This window comes from Nelusetta ayraudi, unplaced genomic scaffold (genome assembly GCF_046127955.1).
Source record: "Nelusetta ayraudi isolate G7.1 ecotype Tasmania unplaced genomic scaffold, CSIRO-AGI_Nayr_v1 ptg000024l, whole genome shotgun sequence".
Taxonomy (NCBI): domain Eukaryota; kingdom Metazoa; phylum Chordata; class Actinopteri; order Tetraodontiformes; family Monacanthidae; genus Nelusetta; species Nelusetta ayraudi.
The window spans coordinates 178,885-200,643 of NW_027466074.1; the positions used below are offsets into that span (position 1 = coordinate 178,885).

The following is a 21,759-nucleotide window of genomic DNA, read 5'->3' on the forward strand; positions in this document are numbered from 1 at the left end:
CACACACATCATCATCTTTTTGCATTTTCTCCAATTTTCTGTGGCAACAACCCAAGTGCCCCCTGAGGGAAAAGAAGCTGAGGGTTAGGAAGTCCACCCCATAGATTTGCATGACATTAGTTTTAGGGTTAAGGCTGAAATTAGGGTTAGGGGTAGGGTTAGCTGAAACTAGGGTTAGGGTTACGCTTCAGGCTGAAATTAGGGTTAGGAGTTCGGGGTTGGGGTTGGATTTGGGGTTAGGATTGAGTTGGATTTAGGGTTGGATTGGGGTTAGGGTTGAGTTGGGGTTAGGGTTGGGGTTGATTTGGGGTTGGACATTAGGGTTAGGGTTCCTCATGCGCTAGAAGCCCCCAAATTTGATGTGGGCGTCTCTTGGGGTCTCCTGATGAAAAAGCAAGTGGCCCAATGTCTCTAGGACAAAGTTGACCTTTGACCCCATAGATTTGCATGACATTAGTGTTAGGGTTAAGGCTGAAATTAGGGTTAGGGGTAGGGTAAACTGAAATTAGGGTTAGGATTTCGGGGTTCCTCAAGTACTAGAAGCCCCAAATTTGGTGTGGGCGCTTCTTGGGGGCTCCTGATGAAAGAGCAAGTGGCCCCATGTCTCTAGGACAAATTTGAAATTTCACCCCATAGACTTGCATTGAATTAGGGTAAACGATAAGGCTGAAACTAGGGTTAGAGTTTTTTAAACTAGGGTTAGGGTTTCGGGGTTTCCCATGCGCTATAAGCCCCAAATTTGGCGTGGGCACATCTTGAGGGATCCTGATGAAAAGGCAAGTGGCCCATGTCTCGAGGACAAAGGTGACCTTTGACCCCATAGACTTGCATGGCATTAGGGTCAGGCTTAAGGCTGAAATTAGGGTAAGGGTTTCTGAAACTAGGGTTAGGGTTTCAGGGTTCCCCATGTGCAACAAGCCCCAAATTTGGCGTGGGTGCATCCTGGACGCTCCTGGTGAAAAGGCAAGTGGCTCCAAGTTGACTTTTGACCCTCATAGACTTGCATGGCATTAGGGTTAGGGTTAACTCTGAAATTAGGGTTATTGTTGATTTGGAGTTGGACGTTAAGGGTTAGTGTCAGAAAGTTGAAAAATCGGCGTACTCTAGCATGTATGCTATTTTAATTATTTGATTCATGGAACACTTCCACAGTCCAAAAACATACATGTGAGGCAATTTGGGAACTCTGAATTGACCGTAGGTGTGTTTGGGTGTGAGCGTGAATGGTTCCATGTTAATTTGTCTTTCTGTGGCCGTTCGATGAAATGGTGACTTGCCCAGGCTTTACCCTGCCGCCACCCCATGATAGCTGGGATCGGCTGTAGCTAAACCCTTTGGGCTAGAGTGCAGGAGTAATCAATTTAGTGAATGGATGGATGGATGATCGATTTGTTGATCTTCCTTTTACGCCATGTTTGAGTCATTTTCAGTTGCTACATGTGATAACCAGGAACGACGATAAAAAAAAAACAACAACATTGCCTTTGTCACCCTCTTGTGGAGAGCAGGCAGTGATTAAAACAATGTATTCCTATAAATATTACGCCCCACGAAAAAAGGCACAGCACACGATGGTCACTTCTTTACAGCAGCAATTTCAAAATTTATTGAGACTGATTGGTTTTTGCAAATAATAGTCAAGCTAATTCTTCCACGAAACATGAAGTTAGAAAGAGGCTTCAGTGACCCCAAACATCAAAACAGGAGGCTCATGGTTGGCTGTAAAAATGTTTATCTGATCAGTACTATCAACCGAAAAAAAAAAGAGAAAATAAATCTGCACAAGAGCACTTTAATCTGCCAAAAACCGAAACGCAGGTGTAAAAACAGGACAGACTTTTTTTTTTTTTTGATTATTTCACACATTTTGTTACAAACACAGGTTTATGATAATCATCAATATAAAGTCAGTATCATATTGAACAATATTCCCAATGAAAATAAACAAACCTCAAGCTTCATTTGTGACCTTTTTACAAATCAAAGACCCTCCGAAACTTGAGAGAGAAAATAAATAATATATAATAGCAATATAAATTCATATATATGAAGGTATACACACATCACTCTTAGTAGAAGAACAAAATCCAAAGTAAAAAGCGCCAAATTCTGAAATATAGTATCATATAGATATACCCATATCTATGGCTTCATGATTTGCACGTGTGAATCAAGCTATACAGGCTAAATGAGGATTGCAAATTGTACACATCTAAGAATACCCATAATCATCTGCAGTGGAGCAAACAAGTTCCAGTTTTGCATTGTGTGGAATGAGACAGTTGTGTGCAGATGCCGAAGACGTCGCTTTGGTATGACAAAATGAGCACAGGCATGCAAGTTAAGACCACAGAATCAGGGCACCAAAGGTCGTCGACACACGGCGGGAAGGAGAATCTAGTCGCCCATCATGATTTGTCTCTAAAAAAACCTTTGCCTAAAAAAAACACTTCATCTTTTTTAAGGATCAAAATTCCACTTTGCACCTCTAAAAACTGACCCGTGGTTTGATTCCCCCCCCCCCTCAGTAATCTCAATCCAACCACGCAAACACGATACACTGACGCTCACACACGCACACAAGGTGAAATGTCATTGAGGCACATATTGAGGGGTTGATGGCGGACTTTTAGTTTGTTTGTTTGTTTGTTTGTTTGTTTGTTTGTTTGTTTTTTCCTGAAGAACAACCCGGTATGAGGAAGAAGACGTACAACACAGTTTTTTTGTGTGTGTTTGTGTTTGTGTGTGTGTGTGTGTGTGTGTGTGTTAAAGAGAGAGAGTGCAGGGTCGGGGAGTCACACATACATCCAGATGTCTCTCTGTGGTCCCAGCAGCGCCACAGGACAGAGATTTGATCGTGGTCTCCTTCCACACCCGCCCACCCACCCACCCATCTGACATTCATTTATTTTTTTTATACAAAAAAAACAAAAAGAAAAACAATTTTTTTTTTCCAACTATTCTTTTTTTTTTTTTTTTTTTTCTTTTCCCACCGAACAAATAAATAAGGCAAATGAAAACCGAAGCCGACGTGGAGAAAGCGAGTCGCGAATGGAGTCACTTGACGGACGGGAGTCTGTGGCACCTTGTGGCAGAGAGGCCTGATGTGTGCAACCTGCACTGTCAGCAAGTGTTTTTTTTTTTTCTTCTTTTTCCCAGAGTTCCACCTGTGTAAGAGCCGAGCCAGCCGACGGCGGCAGGCAGAAGCACAGCACTTTGACCCGACGCTGCGTTTCTTCTTGATTGTGTGTCTCATGTGAGGCAGTAAAAGCTAGAAGAAGAAACGAACCAAACACAACCCCCGCCCCTCCCCCAAAAATAAAAAATAAAAACCGCAAAGGACGTGATCTTCTAAATCTAGCTGGTCCTCACGCAGCCCTTCATGTCACAACACCGCCGGAATATGTGCACTTTTTTTTTTTCTCATCTCCAAACTTTGACAAATAGAGACAAAAGTAAAAACAAAAAAAAACATTAAAGAATAAATTATAAAAAAAAAACAAAGCAACGAGAATACCACCTTAATAATTCATCTAACCGAGAAGAAAAAAATTAAAAAAAAAAAAAGCACCTGCACACACGGACGGTGAAAGGAAAGCACTTCATGTTTACAAAGGTACTAGATTGTTTGTTTGTTTGCTTTTTTTTTGGTTCAGTATTACTCAATTAGTGTATACATCGGTGGTGCGAAAAGCGCGTGTCGATCATCAGACGTTTCAATCAGCATCGAGCAGAGAGGTTTGACAGTGAGGTTTCTTCTCCCCCTGGTTGGTAAAAAAAAAAGCAAGTACGACATAAAAAGCGTAAACTGGCACGATAGAAGGTTGATAAAAGCCCCATGGCTTGCTGTCCACAACAAGGCAATGTATAAAAGCTCTTTTTTTTTCTTATACAAGATATAAAATACCAACAAAAAGAGAAAAACACACACACACACACACGCGCACACACACACACACACACACACACACACACACACACACACACACACAATAAAGCTTAGCATCCAGCACTTAATAATAATAATAATAATAATAATAATCATAATAATAATCATAATAATAATCATAATTAATAATAGCAACATCAACAACAATAATCATAGTTCTGATAATCATAATAATAATAGTAATAAGACACGTCATCTGCCTCTCTTGAATTGTCATTAACATGGAAATAATCTTAAGAAAATCAATATAGACTTTTTTTTTTCTGGTTTCAATCCGGACACGGACATTCAAGCATTCTTGCATACAAACAGCCATCCTGCCCCAGCCAGCAGCGGGACGGTGGGAGTGGCAGAGGAGGAAGCCATTTCTCCAGGAAAAAAAAAAAAAAAAGAAGATAATCCCCAGAACAGGTTCTTCAATAAATAGCCGTTTAAAAAAAGAAAAAAAAGAAAATGAACATTACACTCTACAGATATCAAACTGGGAAATTCCAAGCACGGTTCCCTCTTCCCTCTTTTTAATCTTACAAAGCCGAGAGAAAATAAGCCACGGAGAAGAGGAAGGAAAGACGGAAAAGGAGAAGAAGAACAAAAGATCAACCGTGGAAAGAGTCTGCATATTCTGTAATCGAGAGAGTGGAGTCACACGGCCGAGCCGGACGAGAGAACGGAAAATAAAACAGGAAAGAAAGGGGGGGGAAAAGAAAGGCTTTTTCTTCCTCCGGGAGCGAGAGCCGCAGCTCTCAGGTCCAGTCACGGCCAACCGGACAGACGGGAGACAGGAGTTCATATTGCAGGTCGCTAAAGTTCCCTCATGTGCCCGCGTAGCTTCTTTTTTTTTTTTTTTTTCCCAGACGTCGAGGGCAGAAAGCGATGTCCACTTTGCGTAAGGAAAAAAAAAAAAAAAAAATCAAACAAAAGAAGAAAAAAACTCCCACGTTTGCAGTGTTAAAAGCCTCCACTTCAACCTCCCTCCCTCCTCCTCCTCCTCCTCCTCCTCCTCCCCCTCCTCCCCCTCCTCCCCCTCCCCCTTCTCCTCCTCCTCCTGGAAAACCTCCCCTTAAAATCGTATGTACATCAGTTCAAAAAATCTCCAGTCTTCTTGGAATGGATCGATAGAAACCCGAGGAGACCCCAGGAGTTTGCAGGGGTTGGGGGGGGTCGGGGAGGGGGGGGGGGGGGGGGGATTAAGGAGCCCACCGAAAAGGGCAACAAGGCTATGATGTACAAACAGCAACCTCGCACGGGAAAAAAAATAAAACAAAACAAAAAAAGAAAAAAAGCGTTCCGTGATTTTCTTCCGTCGCGATAACAGTCAGGAGGACGACAGGTGCATCCTTAAAGGTAGGTGCGGTTCACCGATTGTTCAGTAAAGAGCCGATCAAAAAAATGTAAACCTCGGGTTCAGGGGCTTCTTCTTCTTCTTCTTCTTCTTCTTCTTCTTCTTTTTTTTTTCTGTCTCGAAGAAAGAGTCGGTTTTTAAAGTGCAAGTCTGCGGCAGTTAGGACTCTGCGTCGGCGGGGCGGCCAACACACACCAAGCTCCTGCGATCGAGTTTTTTTTTTTTTTTTTTTTTTTTTTTTGGGACTCTCGGGGATGGGGAGGGTTCGGGAGCGAGATCGGGACGTCCTCCCGGCAACTCCGGCGACCCCGACGCCTTCGCTCATCCTTGGTTTCCATGGCGATGGCGATGGCGAGGAAAGAAAATGACAAAAAAAATAAAATAAATAAAATAAATTGGCTGGTCTTAGCGGCCACCGTGTCCTTGGTGGCATCCAGTCCGGAAAAAAAAAAAAAAAGAGTAAGCGACCAGACTTGAGACCCCTCGAAAGGAAAGAAGTGATAGAAATGAAATGAAAGATGAAACCAGAGGATCGAACACTGCATCAGAAGTAAGAGGAGGTAAGCAGACCAAGCGTCGCACTGGGAGGGGAGGGGGGGGGGGCGCCTCTGGACCACCGTTCTCCTTCTGCTGTGTCAGTCACGGCCGAGGACGACCCAAGTGTGCGTGCGTGCGTTCGTGTGTGTGTGTGTGTGTGTGTGTGTGTGAGTGTCCACTGTCGTTTTTTGTTTTTTTTGATTCAATGGTTCTTTTTTGCATGTGGCCCCTCGGCGTCGGGCCCCCAGCACCCCCGCCGGTGGGGGTGGGGTAAAGAGGAGCGGACGACTCCGCCCTGCCGCGAGACCGCCGGCTGGTTGGTTGGTTGGTTGGTTGGTGGGCGGGGCGGGTGGGTGGGCGGGGGGGGCGGGGCTCCTAGGAGATCCAGGCGAAGTCCTTCTCGCTGCCGTTGTGCGCCTCGCCCTCCTGCGCCGACGAGTCGCTCTCCTCCTTCTCGTGGTCCAGCGCGTCGGCGTGCGCCTCGCCGCCCATCCCCGAGTCCTTCCACTTGCCTCCCCCGCCCCCCCCGCCGCCGCCGCCGCCACCCCCTGCCCCGCCGCCTCCCCCGCCGCCGTCCTCCTCCCCCTCGCCGATCATCTCCCCGTCGGCCTCCGCCATCATCATCTCCTCCTCGCCGTCGCCGTCGCACTCGGCGCTCTGGTCGTCGTGGAAACGCTCGCCGGGGTAGAGCTCCTCCTCCGGCGAGACGTCGCCGCCCGCCTCGCCGCCGTGGTCCAGCAGGGCGGCCACCATCCCCCGGCCGGAGCAGTCGGCGCAGACGCCGTGGCGGCGGGAGCCGTGCTTGATGCCGACGCTGGCGGCCGACATGAAGACGCGGCTGCACACCTTGCACACGTACTTCTTGTCCTTGCTGTGTACCTGCCGGGGGGGGGGGGGGGGGAGGGAGAGAGAGAGAGAGAGAGAGAGGCGTTCAGAAGCCGAAGCGCGGCCCCGCGCGACGTCCCCCGAGACCCGTGGCCGTGGCACTCACCAGCGTGTGCCTCTTCATGTGCTCCCTGCGGGTGAACTTCTTGCCGCAGATCTCGCAGGGGTACGGCCTCTCGCCCGTGTGCGAGCGCATGTGCCTCTTGAGGATGCACTGGTGCATGGCCGAGAAGCTGCAGTAGGGGCACTTGAACTTTTTGCGGATGACCGTGAAATCGTTCACTGCGGAGACAAGAGAGGGTGGAGGCGGGTTGGGGGGAGGGAGGGGGGGGGGTGTAGGGGGTGGAGGGGAAGGGGACACAAAGGGGGTTAGCGACGGATCCACGTGGGCGCCGCACCAAACAAAAAAAAAAAAAAAAGAACCCGGAGGTGTCGCCCCCCCTGCACGTAATTAGCGGCTACGTTCTTGCAAAAAGGTACCGTCAACTCCCAGGGCCGACCCCCCCCCCACCCAACCATCCACCCACCTCCACCCCCCCCCCCCCCCACCCCCCCCAATCCCAGTCAGAGCCACAGTTGCCCTGGCAACGGCTCTTCCTCCTTACTAAAGCAATAAAGGCAAAGAGATACTATAAACACGACAGCAGCGGTCGGTCTGCCTCAGTCACCGCCGAAGGTGTCTGCTGCCGACCGCACCGCCACAACAACACAGACGGGGAGGCAAACACAGACACAGACACAGACACAGACACAGACACCACCGACGACGACGACGACTGCTGGGAAATAACGCACGGCGGGAGGCAGCGGTCGGGAAAGTCGGGAAAGTCGGGAGAGAGACTGCGAGGCTAACGCGGCGTCGCGGCTCGACGTTACGGGGGTGAACACAAAGTCACGTTTCGCGCGCGCGCACACACGCACGCACGCACACACACACGAGGGCCAAACAGGCACACGCACGACAAAGAGGAGCTACCACACGGAGCTACACAGCGCACATCCAGTGCGTGACAGCAGGGGGAGCGGGTGAGGGCGGGGGGGGGGGGGGGGGGGGCGGGGGGCGGGTGGGGGGGGGGCTCGGCACTGTCACAGCTTGGAGTGCTTTTGATATAATTACCTCCATCTGCAAAGCGACTTGGGCTGTGATTAGACACACGGCGGCGGCGGCGGTGGCGGCACAGGGACAGAGGAACAGCGGCAGCGTGCAGCCACACAATCCGCCACCGCCGCTGCTCCGCCGGAGAGATTCCAGCATCGCCGCTCGCCGTCGTTTGCTTGTTTTTTTTTTTTTTTTTTTTTTTTCTTGCTTTCTTTTTTTCCTCTTGCTCGCCCGAGATGAAAACACAAGCGGCGACACGGCGGGACCACAAAGGTTAAAAACTACTCGGAGGATGTTTTTTTGTTTTGTTTTGTTTGTTTTTTTTTTTTTGTTTTTTTTTTGCAGTTTGTTTTTCCATTGTGCTTTTAATGAGAGCATAAGAACTACAAGCAGATTGACAGTCAGTTGGAAAAAAAAACAAAGAAAAGGTACATTTCCTCTTTGTACAGTCCATGGGAATTTTTTTTTTGTCACTGATAAAAAAAATTACCTTCAATCAAATATAAATATATATATTTATTTTTTTTTAAAATAACAACAAAACACGTTTAAAATCCCACACAAAAGTCCGGGTTCCTCTGAGCTTCTGCTGCCGCTGACCAGCACGGCGAGTGTGTTACCTGAGACTGTAGATATGATTCACAGAGGGGATTTTCCTGCGTGCGCTGAATATTCCCCCAGAAGACCCAAAGACTTCCTCTTTTACGCCAATTCACTGCGCTGATAAGTCGTCACTGAGGCGGAAACACAGGTGTCTGTCCATCCTTTGGGGGGGGGGTGAAAGTGTTCGCAGCGCAATAAAGCTTCGTAACCAGGCTGCGTTTAAAAAAAAAAGAGAGAGAAAAAAAAAAGACCAAAAAAAAAAACCCCAAACAGAGAAAAGATCCTGTTTCATAGCGCCGGTGTTTGGGAATTTGGCAGCGACGCCGGTGTGAATTTACATTAGCGGTGATTGTGGTGCCAGTGTTTCACGCTGGTTCCAGTATCTTGCGCCCAGATCTGGCTTGACTGGAATACAAAAGATAGAAAACACAAAACCTGTCCACCTACAGCGGCCCGCCTGGCTGCGCCGCCATTATCTGCTGTTCTACAGCGGTGACATCACTGACTGGTCGAAAGGGCATCTGCCCATCAGTCCCCGTCTTCGGACGAGGGGTCAGAGGTTAAGAAGGGGCCGGAGCCGTGAAGGGCCAATTAGCTGGCGGCTCCGGGTCCCCTCTCGGCCGCCAGGAGGACGTTACGGATCGGGGACGCGACCTCTCGCAGCCTGACGGCTGGGAGCGACCGGGTCGGGTCGGCGACCGAGGAGGACGAGCTGCTGCTCGTCCATCTCAGTTTGTTTCTACTCCTGATCTCGCTCTCGTTCTCCCTTCAATACATTTTTCTTTTCCCTTTCATTTAAAAAAAAAAAAACGACGCCCTCGCCCTGCAATTCTGCAGAGCTCCTGCGAGTGGTGTGGTTGCGTCTGCGCCGGGGGAGCGGCGAGGGACTCGTTTCAAGTGTTCTTGCCGCTGCCGCTGCCGCTGCCGCTGCTGCCGCTGCTGCCGCTGCTGTTGCTGCTGCAGCTCACAGAGATAAAGATCTCTCTGCCTAAAAAGGAGACGAGGGTTCAGTCGGCGTGACGACTGGCGACAGACGGCGCTCAGGGTTTGGGGTGGACTGGTGGGGGGTGCGGTGGTCCGGGGGATGCCCCGCCCAGAACTTTGCATTAAAAGAAACAAATCCACCTGTCAGCAGCAGGAGGAGACAACGTTTCAGAGGATTTCCGTCTAAACGGAGCAGCCTTGCATAGCAAATACTCACGAAAAGCTCTTGGAAAACAAGAGATTCATGTGAAAATCCATTAAGGAGAAAATAAATAGTTTTTTTTTTTTTTTTTAAATGATCTCTCTAGCCTGTTGATCCCTGACTCTCTCTATCTCGCCGTGGAGTTTCCACGGAGCGCGTTTTGTTGCTTTCTTTCCCGCGCGTGTGCGCGTGCGCGCACTTGTTTGGACGTCACTCCACCGTTTGCTCCACGTTCATGCTGAGCTTGCGCACGTCCACTTTCACCTCGTGAGAAAGCTGCCACAGCGACTCCATCGCGCCGCCCTGAGATAGTTCCATCCCGGAGGTGGAGGAGGAGGAGGAGGAGGAGGAGACTCCGCCCCCGCCGACCACGCCCCCCAGCCCCGCCCCCGCCTGGCAGCACACCTTGATGTGCGTGGCCAGGTTCTTCTGCGTGCTGAAGGCCTTGGCGCAGGCGGGGCAGGCGTGGCCCCTCTCCTTGGAGTGCACGGAGGAGAGGTGGCGGTGCAGGTCCGTGCGGTCCCTGAAGTGCTTCAGGCAGTAGGCGCACTGCATCAGCTTCTTCTTGAAGTGGATGGTCTTCTCGTGCCGGTCGGCGTTGGACTTGAGGGTGAAGCTGGCCGGGCACTGCGAGCAGAGGTAGCGAGCCGCCTGCGAGCGCTCCGCCGCCATCGCCGCCGCCACCGCCGCCGGCTGGTACAGCGACTGGTACAGGTGGAGCGGCGGGGGAGGGGGCGGGCACTGGGGCCCGGGGTGGGCGGCGGCGCCCTGCAGGCCGGGCCAATCCAGCGACAGCGCCATGAGCGACAGCGTGTGGCGGTACTCGTGCTCCCGCAGGTGCTCCGGACTGCCGAACAGCCGGTGGCACAGGGAGCAGGAGAAGCCCGCCCCCTCCGCGGGAGGAGGCCAGGCTCCGCCCCCTTCTGGCTCCGCCCCCCTCCTCGCCGCCGCCTCCTCGCCCAGCTGTTGACGCCTCTTGACGGGAGACCGCCGCCGCCGCCGCTCGCCTTGCGGGGGACAGAGAGCAGGTGCAGGGTGAGACCACTAGGGGAGCAACACGTGCGAAGAGCGCCGGCGTCTCCGAGGGTTCGGCTCGTACCTGCGCTGAGACCTCTGGCGGCGCCGTCGTCCGCTTCGCCCTCCTGAAAAAGCAGGGAGAACGCCGGCGTTACACACAGGTTGGTTACGTACAGGTGTATGGATGGTTGCGTTGGCATGCACGGACGCAGGCGGGTCGATCCTGAGAGAGTAAAGTCAAGTCGAGGCGCGAGCGGGACAGAAAGAAAAGAGTTAATAGAGGAATTCAAGACAAACATGCATGAAATAGCAACGATGCATAAAAAAACGATTTGTATATATATGCACTCCCAGTCAAGAGCTTGGACACACCCTCTGACTTTAATGTCTTTTCTTTCATTCTCATGACTGTTGACGTTGCAGTTTCTCACTGAAGGCATCAATACTACGTATGAGCACACATGGAATCGTGTGGGAAACAATAAAAGTGTAAAATGACACATTTTATATATTGAAATGCTTCAAAGTAGCCACCTTCCTTCCATTTAGAGTCATTTAACGGGTTTTTCTTTCTGTGCTGCAGAATTACATGCTGTATATCTTGCTCATATATTTGATGTCTTCAGTATGGAACGTTGTAACGATAAAAAGAAAATTGCATGAGAAGGTGTCTCTAAACTTTTGACTGGTAGTGTATATACACACATATAATATATATAAATATGTATATGTACATGTACATATATATATATGTATATGTATATATATACATATATATATGTATATGTGTATATATACATATATGTATATATATGTACATATATACATATATGTATAAAATAAATAAAATGATTGCCGGACGCTTCAGATGAGCTGCAGTCGTCTTCATGCCGCTTCACGCACGCACAACCCCGACGGGGTGCTGGGCGACGTGGCTCCGGAACCACCTGTCTGTCCTCCCACCTACGCCCCCCTCCCCCGATCGGCCCTCGTACCCCCGCCCAGTCCCGCCTCCTCCCTCAACCCCCCCCCCTCCCCTCTCTCGGCACAGAACGCAGTGCACTGGGCAAACAGATGGCTTGTCCACGGAGATGAGGAGGCTTGTTGGGAGGCAGGTCCACTACGGCAGATAAAAAAAAAAAACTAAAAAAAGAAAAAAAAAAATTGAATCGAATCGAATCAAATGCAGCTCGGAAAACGCTCACAAACACACAACACACACACACACAAACACAAAGAGAGAGAGAGAGAGAGAGAGAGAGAGAGAGAGAAAACTCACACATCCACACTTTGCTCATACATGCCATGTTCACACAGACGCCCACACACACACACACACACACACACACACACACACACACACACACACACACACACACACACACACACACAGGGCGAGCAGAGCAAACAATTTCCTGGGCTGCGGGAGCAAACCTCTCATTGTCTACTTGTATTGATTCTACTCAGTCTCATCTCGCTACCTTGCCCGTTATCTGACATCTCTAAGCACACGCTGCCATTGTGGCTGGATGTGTCATCTCCACTGTAACCACTACACACTTCACAATGGCGCTAATGCTGAGCAAAGACTCCCGGCTCGGCGGAAGGAGGAGGAGGAGGAGGAGGGTGGCGGAGGGGAGAGACGACGACGACTCCTCCATATTAAAATGAGATTAAACGAGGAAAGGAGACGGGGACCGAAGAAGCGGGAATCTGCTATAAAAAAAGAAAGAAAAAAAAGCAGGAAAAAGCAAACAAGGCGAACATGGATAAAGGAAAACAAAGATGAGAACGGCAATTCATATTCAGACTTGGGTTTTTTTTCCAAGTCGCAGTGAGGGCGCTGGGAGGGGCGGGGAGGCCTAGTCGGCCTGCGTCGATGGAGATGAAAAACAACCCCGTTAGCGTCAGAGCCTCCTCGCGGAGAGGCCGTGACTCCGCCTCCCTCTCGCCTCGACGCAGGTGACTCTGTCTCCACCCGCCTCCCCGGCGCCGCCCTCTGCGCTCGATCGCCCCCGCTCGGAGAAGCGGCACCCGGATTTGGGCCTCTGGCCCTGGAGACCAGCCAGGCAGTGTGAGCTTACCTCAGGCAGGGTGGAGGGCTGCAGGCCCCTGGAGGCCTCCTCCACGTCCACGTCCAGACCTTCTGATTGCTGCTGCGGTGGCGTTGGTAGAGGTGGTGGAGCCCCGGCCCGAAGACTGGGCGACTCCGGGGGCTCCGAGGGGTGAGGAGGCGCGGGCGGAGTGGGCGGAGCGGGCGGGCGGTGCGCCGCAGCTGCTCCTGATGACGATGAAGGTGGTGGTGGTGGTGGTGGTGATGATGATGGAGGATGAGAAGGAGGAGGAGGAAGAAGAAGAGGTAGAAGAAGAGGGGGAGGAGGAGGAGAGGAGGAGGAGCCGGCCCCCTGTTTGCTATGCACAGTGGCCCCGGTGGCCCCTGGCCGGAGCGCTCTGCAGTAGCTGCTGGAGCCGAGCCCTGAGGAGCACAGGAAACCAGTCTCACCCACCCACTCACGTACAACTGCAACTCTGCTAGCAGCAGCAGCTGGCCACCGGAACGCGGCGGCGGCGAGGGGTGGTGGGGGTGGTGGTGGGGGGGGGGGGGCGGTCGTGGTGGGCGGGTGGGGGGGGATTACACGGCTATCAAACGCGGCGGAGGGAGAGGAGAGGGAGGAGGAAGAACTCTGAAGTTTCACTTTCCACCAGCCGAGGGGAAAGGGTGAGGGCTTCTCTCTCTCTCTCTCTCTCTCTCTCTCTCTCTCTCTCTCTCTCTCTCGCTCCTCTGCTCTCCTTCTCCTTCCACCCACGTGCGTGCGTGCGCGCACAGAGGATGCCAGCGTGCGCTTGTGTGCGTGCGTGCGCGGGGCGCGCGCGCGCGCCGGTGAAAAATGCATACGAGCGGAGGGCTGGAGGAGGAGGAGGATCCTCTGTAGCGTGTGGGCTCGATGCTTTTGGAGAGGAGCCATCTTGCAGACGAGACGCCCGGCAAGCAACAAGTGAAGAAGACGGCGGGCGCGTCGGATGAGGAATTTCAAAATTTGCACGCAGCCTTGCACTCTTCGGAACTATTTGCACACATATTCTTCTTCTTCTTTCTTCCTTTCTTCTTCTTCTTCTTCTTCTTCTTCTTCTTCTTCTTCGTCTTCTTCTTTTAAAATCCCTGCTGCATTAACATTCCCCCAGCCAGTGCTCAGAGAGCATCCACTCCTCTTATGGCGCAAAGTACATTGTGCAAGGTTATTGTGCATGGTGTGTGTGTGTGTGTGTGTGAGTGTGTGTCTGTGTGCGTGTGTGTGCATCAGAGTATGCGCGAGTGTGGGCAGCGCTGCTGGGGAATGTCTGCCGAGTTATGCAGTGGGTGAGCCATTCATCGGCCTCCTCTGCACGGCGGACGGAATCGCACAGCGGCCGTGGACCGATTCCCGGAATGTGAGAGCGCCGCGCCCGCCCGCCGCTCCCCACTCCCACTCGTACCGGGAAAAAGCACACGCACAAAAAAATGGTTTTACTCCCCGTTCTCCTTTGACCCCCACCACCACCACCACCACCACCACCACCAGCGCCGCCCAACCCCCGGCAGGGAAACGGAGAGATAAAGAGAGAGGGAGCAGGGAGGAGAGAAGGGCAGGGCCTGGGACGGAGAGCCACTGAGGGGTGATGGACAGGCAGTGCTGTTGGGATTACTCCACGAAAGTAGTTCAACTACTGATTACTCCTTTAAAAAAAAAAAGAAAAAGTAATCTAATTACTTCTTTAAACGACCGTGCTTCGTAAGTAATCAGTTACTAATTGAGAACGTCGCGTTTCCTGCACGCACAACGGACCGCAACATTCTTTCATTTAGACCAGACGGACTCAACACAATGTTTGCATTTCCAGCTGTCAGCTTGTTTCGGTGCGTCGTCGCATCGCAATGACGCCGCCATGCGCGGCTGCATCATCAACCTGCGACATCGCTTTCAGTTGGTCAGACATTTTCGTGGATCACGAGATACTTTCAGCTCGCAGAATATTTCAGAGAAGCAACGGAATCGTTAACTTGATAGCGTAATTCTGACATCATTTCCAGTTTCGCCACTGTAATCCCGCTACGTTACTCAGTTACTTTAACAAGAAGTAGTTTAATTACAGTCGTGGATTACTTAGTAGCAGATTACTCGGCAACACTGTGGACAGGTGAGGGCTGACAAGGTGACGCCTGGCTGACGTCAGCTGGTGTGTGGAGGAAAACACAACTTTTTCAACACGGCGTGTTGAGCAGTGTTGGGCAGCTGCGAGCAGAGGCTGAAGTGGCGGGCGGCTAGCGGTGGCGCCGCAGGTGTCACGGGGGGACGCGAGTGTCCCGCCTCCAACGGCTCATTAAGGCAACTTTCAATTAAAAGTCTTATCAGCCGCGGCAGCCAAATGACTTTGACGGCCGGGCCGCTTGTGTTATTGGGTGCACGTTCCGGCGTAACTCCGCGCCGGTTTGAGTTTGTTGTACTTGTGCTTTCACAGCTATCAGCGTAGCTCGGTGCATTCATTTCATTCCGCCACCGCAATCAGAGCGCCGCAATAATGCAGACGAGAAAGTGTTTCATCAAGTAAACACAGAAAGAGAGATTACAGCGACAGCCGCTTGTAAAGGTGAACGTCAAGCAAATGTAATCGAATGGCAGAAACATATTGCACCAAACAATAAGTAAAAGTCATGAAAAAACTTTTTTTTTTTTTTTTTTTTTTTGGCACAAGCACCAATTTCTTACTTTCTGACATGATGAAATATGATGACAAGATTCAAAAACAGTAACAACAAAACAGTCGAGGGCGCACTCGGCCAACTCTTCTGCGCTTGACCGCCCTTGCCTGCCCTTCCCTGCCTCTTGTTTTCTCCTTTTTAACCGAGTGCAACAGAAAGTGAAAAGTCCAGACTTTGAACGTGAGGGATCTCCTGCAGCACCGCAGAGCGCAGCGCTGCTGGGGAGCAGCGAGGGAGCCTCGGGACGGGCGAGGAGGGAAGCCAAAAGCCCGCTAATGCCGCTACAGTCCTGGGCGTTTTCTCACGGCGGGGGAGTCGGTTGGAGTTGGGGGGAGGGGCTACGGCTGCGCGGACAGGTGAAGGAGGGTTGGAGGAGGGCGGGGGGGGGGGGGGGGGGGGGGGGGGGGGGGGGGTGACTTGGCAGGAGTCCAGTGTCCGCCGCTGACTGTCTGACGCACAAAGGGAGAGCAAGGCCAAATCCCGATGATCATAATTGGATTGGAGAGTCTGATTGACGTGCGGTCCGTTTTGGCGTCGGCCCGCCGCTAAGTAACCCGCCAGGCGGAGAGGAGGCCGAGCAGTCAACAAGCTGGAGGTGCCGGAGTGACTCGGAGGAGAAGGCGAGTCAAGTTTAGGGAAGGGGGAAAAACGGAGGAGGAAAGCGGAGGGGAAACGGGCTGAGCGGAGGTTAGCGGAGCAAAGGTGGGTGAGGTGGGGCGGGGGGGGCTCCGAGGTCGTCGGCTGGTAGCTGGCGGGCCGGCCAGCGCTCTCCGGAGTCGGGCCAGGTGACCTTGCCAGACCTCCTCCCTGCCTGGATCGATACTTTCCCAGGGTTTTGAAGCGCCATACTTTGATGCTCAAGTTAAAAAAAAAAGAAAAGAAAAGAGGGGGTTAAGAGACAGGAGGGAGACAAATAAGGAGAAGCTGCAGCAGCCAAAAGCGGGGAGGGGAGGGGAGGGGTGGGGAGGGGGAGAGGGGAGGCCGTGAGGGATGGGTGTTAAGGAGGGGTGAAGGAGAAAGAGACGATGGGACGGAGGGAGGGAGGGTCTGAGGTGGAGTAAAAGGAGGGAGGAGGTGGTGGTGGTGGCGGGGGAGGCACAGGAAGGATGTTAAGCAGGGGTGAAGGAGAGGCAGGGAGGAAGAGTGGGGGTGGGGGTGGGGTAGGGGGTCGGGGGGCGGGGGGGGGGGGGGGGCGGAGCAGCAATCTGTCAAAGCAGGCGAGGCTTCTCCTCCGCCCAGCAATCTGAGGCGCGCTGTTTATTCTCCGCCCTCCTTCACACGCGGGGACAATTGCCACGGGGGGTGAGGAGGAAGGGGTGTGAGGAAGGGATGAGGGGGATGGAGGGGATGTGGAGCCATTGGTCAACTTGACAGACAAACCCCCCCCCCCCCAAAAAAAAAAAACCCATTGTGTTGCAATTTTTGTTTTGTTTTCCCCCCCCCTCCTCCAGAAAGGCCCTGGGGCTCCAACACTGAAGACCTCGTCCTGCTGGAAAGTAAGATTTTTCATCTTCTTCGTCCTCTCCTTCTCCTCCATCATCTTCATCTTCTGCGTCCTCTCCTTCTCCTCCATCATCTTCATCTTCTGCGTCCTCTCCTTCTCCTCCATCATCTTCATCTTCTTCGTCCTCTCCTTCTCCTCCTCGCTGGCATGTGCCAGGCTGTCTCTCTGCGCCGTGACAGCATCTGATTCTCCTCTTTTAAAAGCCGACACAAACGTCTCAATCCCACACACTTAACACCGCCACAAAAGGGGCCGATGCGATGTGACGCTCCCCCCCCCATCCTTCCATCCTTCGCACCCCCCCCCCTCCTCCCTCGGCGTGTGTGCGCGGCGGCAACCGCGGCAAAAAAATAAAAAAAAATAAAAAAGTGTGCTTTTCGGCCTATTCACTCCGGGGGCCGTCTTTTATTTCCTGGGTGACTGGGGCTCGAGTCAAAGGGCCACGGCGGCGGCGGCGGCGGCGCCCCGAGTCGTCCCCTCGCTCGGCCTCACAAAGGCAGGCGGCGGTCGGGACAAAAGATCCAATTACTCGGCCCGGTGAAAGCAAACGGAACACAAACAAGGCTGCACGATGGGCGCGCGCGCTGGCGGGGCGGCGGCCGCGTGCCCACGCGGACACGAACTCGCGGGCAAAGCGTCAGCGCAACCAACAGACGCGCCCGCGCAACGCGCACGTGCGATGGGCGGACAGTTTCACACCCTCGCCGCCGCAGCCGCAGGCTTGGAAACTGACAGAGAACACCGGAGCTAACGTGGGCATTTCAAGTAATGACATGGATTGTTTTTTATTGAAATAAAACAAACTTTGAAATATCGCACGGGAGTGATTTTACTGGCAAAAAAAAAAAAAAAAAAAAAAAAAAAGCAAATGCAAATAGAAGGCATGAAATGACTTGGTTTGATCATTTTTCTTTTTTTCTTTTTTTTTTTAGGCCAGGCAGCCATCGCTTCCATTTATCGCTGCGCCGCGACTGCCGGCTCATTTTCAGGGAGGTCATTTTTTTTTTTTGTTTTGGTGGATTTTTGTGTGCAAGAAAAAGGCACCCCCCCCCCAAAAAAAAATCACTTCAAAGGTGCAGAGAGCTTTTTTCCCGCCGCGTCCCTCTGAGCACGAGCAGATCGACGGCGTCTCCGACAGTCGCCGCGGCCCAGTCGGGTTGCCGCCGCCGCCGCTGCGGAACGCAGCCGTCAACCCGCCGATACGCAACAAAGAAACTGTCGCGCGGAGAAGAAAAAAACAAAACAACAACAACAATTTTTTTTTTCTATCACGACAGCGCGAGCGAACCCAGCAAAATGTTCTCTCACTGAGTCACAGCTGACTAGTCATCGCTGGCACCGCCGCACAAAGGCTGTGCGCACACACACGCACGCACGCATGCACACACGCACACACACACACACACACACACACACACACACACACACACAGACATTTGCAGTTATCCAAATACAATGTTGTAGAGGGACAGAAAACACTGCGCGGAAGAAGAGACCAGAGACCTCGAGGGCAAAAGCTGCTGAACCTGCGTTGCTTCACGTCTTACCAGCGACCACATGACCAGGTGCTGCGTCTCAGTGTGGGAAGTGATAATGACAGTGTGTGTGTGTGTGTGTGTGTGTGTGCGTGTGTGTGTGTGTGTGTGTGTGTGTGTTTGAGTAACGAGCAGTGTGAGGACAGTGTTAGTAAATAGGGACTTACAGGACAGGGAGTGGCCTCCTTTGGGCAGGTACTCGTACAGCAGCGGGTTATCATCTCCCATCATCTCGGCCCGCAGCGACAGCAGGCTGTTCTTACTCATCAGCGCCGCCTTCAGGTTGGCCACCGACGAGATGGTCCCCCCGCCGCCGCCGCCGCCGCCGAGGCCGAGGCCGCCACCGCCGCCGCCGCCTCCTACCCCGGCCTCCTCCGACTCGTTGGGGCCCAGGTAGCTGGGCTCGGCGCTGAGGGCCTCCTCCTGCTTGAGGAAGAAGTCCAGGCGATCGCCGCGGCTGTCCGAGCCGTCCATCACGTCGGCGCCTGGAGAGGAAGCGAAGCCAGAGGTGAGTCGGCGGGAGTTGTGCAATATTAGCGAGGTGAATAAGGAAACACCACTTGCGCATAATTCCAGGATGCAATTCTCGTAAAGTTTTGTCCCGCAAGATTTTCCTCCGTCCAAACACGACGCGCAATTTTCACTTGAAGTGAACTGGTCACATGACCCCATACGTCACGTCCGGCGATGCATAAATGCGAAAAAAAAAAAAAAAAAAAAAAAGTATTTCCATTGCACTTTTGCGATGTATCTCTACATCGATATGTCTAAAAAAACCACCATGGAAAGGCCTCAAAGTATAGGCGTTTCCAAGACCTGTTTCATTATTACCATATTTAGGTTGTGCGCAATTCCAGGGGTAATGGAAACGCAGCTATTGACTGAGCGATGACAACTTTACTCGTGCAATCACGATTCAGATAATCGCAAAGGACCAAGCGACCTGCAGATCAACAACAAAAAGTGGCGTTTGCCTCAGTTTACAGCCAGGAAACAGGAAACGTCCCCCCTGCGCCTCTTGCTGGGGCCACTTTTTAGAAAGCGAGTGTCCATGGCGTGGAAGAGTTTGGGAAGCCCTGTGCTAAAATACAGTCCTGATGACAAGTGATGTCACAAAGGGCGGGGACACCACCCCCTACTCACTCTGACCTGGCCCTGTGTTCCATTCCAAACATTTGGAAGGGTTCAACAAACACTCCTGTTTTGCAGGAGGCTGTAAACAAAGGGCTAAACACGCCGTTTTCACAGAGACCTACGGATGCCCCCCCCCCCGCCCCCGAGGTGTTATGAAGTGGGCACGGTGGTCTCACTGGAGCCTGTTGAAAAATGTGTATATTATAATACGGGAGCTTTAGAAAACGACAACAGGAAATAAAGGAGGGGATTTGAAGTGGGCGGCGAGACTGAGCTCTGTTTTAACTTAATTTTGGGGATTACATGCTCCTCTACTCTGGGATTAGCGAAACCCCTTTTCAAAAGGGATGAAAAAAAAAAAAAAAAAAACGTGGCACGGCGGTCAAATAAAACAACACTCGCACGTTACACCAAAACACTCTTTTTTTTTTCCCAGCCAATTTGAAACATTCACTCAACAGGGGTAGTAGAGAGAGAGAGAGAGAGAGAGAGGAATAATAATAAAAAAAAGAAAAAAAGATTCATATTAAACCAATTTTTTTCCACTCAGGCGAGTCATCGCTTACACCCAGCGATTTCAGGAGCAACTGCGGAGCCATCACTGCTGTGAATCATCCCCCTCTCTCCTCGGCTCCCTGACGCACCTCATCATTACCAGTCAACAAAAATACAGGGAGATCATACGGAGGCAGTAAGAGAGAGACGAGCCGCCGCGTTTGTGTGCGTGCGTGCACGCGTGTGCGCGCGAGCGTCGCGAGTGTCTTTAGCTGTCAGCGGCGCTGAAAGCCAAGTGTGCGTGGCGTGTGTGTGTGTGTGTGTGTGCGTGCGTGCGTGCGCGCGTGCGTGCGTGTGGAAAAGCTGTCAGCAAGTAGACATGTCGCTGGAGGTTCCACTGCAGATCTACGAGACTGTCAGACCACACTGCTGACGACAGCTCCGCTTCACACACACACACACACACACACACACACAGACACAGCAAAAAAAACACACACACACACACACACACACACACGTGCCCGCTCTTGTCGCCACAAAACACACTTTTCATTGGCTCCTAATTGACATTTAACTGATGACAAGTTTCTCGGCCCCGGCAACAAAAGACGAGTCGTGGCGCCGGCCATCAGAGCTGAGAGGGAGCAGAGCAGGTGGGGGGAGTGGGTAGGTGGAGGGAAGGTGGTGGTGGTGGTGGTGGGGGAGCAATGGGAGCGCCCCTGCTGCCCATTTTACACAACAGTCAGGTGGCGCTAAGTGTTTCCTGCGCAGCCCTGCGCCTCGTCTGCCGCAGGGGGAGTCAAGGTGACAGAGGCGCTGCTCTCCAGGCTCCATGTCTGGAATACCGATGATGGGCGAGCAGCCTCTTCGCCGCCGCCCCCGGCTGGGTGGGCGGGTGGCTGGGTGGGTCAGCGTCGACGATGCACACACACACACACACACACACACACACACACACACACAGAAGAGTCGTGTTTCAGCGCTCAGTATGGATCAGGAACAGGAGGGAAGGATGAGGGGGAGGGGTGGGTTGGGAGAGGGGGGGGGGGGGCATGCACGGCTGCAGCCGCCACGCTGGGAGATCCGAAAGGTGGAGAGACACTGGTGGGGATGCCCGAGGAAGTGGACACGCACGTGCACGTACAAAATAAAAGTAATCAGCGGCCATCAAACTACGGAGAAGAGAGAAGACACAAAACGAGAGGAGGCAAAGTGGGAGGAGTGAGGAGAGAAACGAGGAGGGAGGGAAGGGGGGGGGGGGGGGGGGCGAGGCACACATGCGCGCCTCCGTCACACCCACACGGGCCAGGAAAACACACACACACACGCGCGCGCGGGCACACACACACACAAACAAACGCACAAAGTTAATTAAGGAGGGGGTGCAGGGGTTGGCGCAGGGGGCACGAGGTGCAGGAATTCATTAGAGCTCTGCCCCCCCCCCCCCCTCCACCCCCTCCACCTCCCTTCAGCGGCCAGGCCGGCCCGGCAGCCACTGGAGTCAATCAATAACATAGATCTGCTCCGGGCCAATAACAAACACACACACACACACACACACACACACACACACACACACAGAGTGAAGGCTGGTACAGGGGGGAAAAAGAGGAGGCAGAAAAATGGAAGCGAGGAGGCAAAAGGGGGAGTGAGTGGAGAGAGAAAGTCACCTTTGACCCCCATCTCCCTCCACTCATCTGTTCAGTGGGCGAGCGAGTGACCCCTGACCACT

The 21,759-nt window shown here is 52.5% G+C and overlaps 1 protein-coding gene across 1 annotated transcript in view; it reads right to left on the bottom strand.

The window, feature by feature from the left end:
- Nucleotides 1-6,162: 6,162 nt before the first annotated feature.
- zbtb46 (zinc finger and BTB domain containing 46) overlaps nucleotides 6,163-21,759 on the bottom strand; it is a 68,776-nt gene continuing 53,179 nt past the window's right edge. Inside the window, exons 5-7 of the mRNA XM_076028506.1 lie at nucleotides 18,563-18,880; nucleotides 6,820-6,995; nucleotides 6,163-6,707 (exon numbers count right to left, since the gene is read on the bottom strand). Coding sequence (XP_075884621.1) covers nucleotides 6,204-6,707; nucleotides 6,820-6,995; nucleotides 18,563-18,880 — 998 coding nt within the window. The 3' untranslated portion in view covers nucleotides 6,163-6,203. The remainder of the gene's footprint in view (nucleotides 6,708-6,819; nucleotides 6,996-18,562; nucleotides 18,881-21,759) is intronic.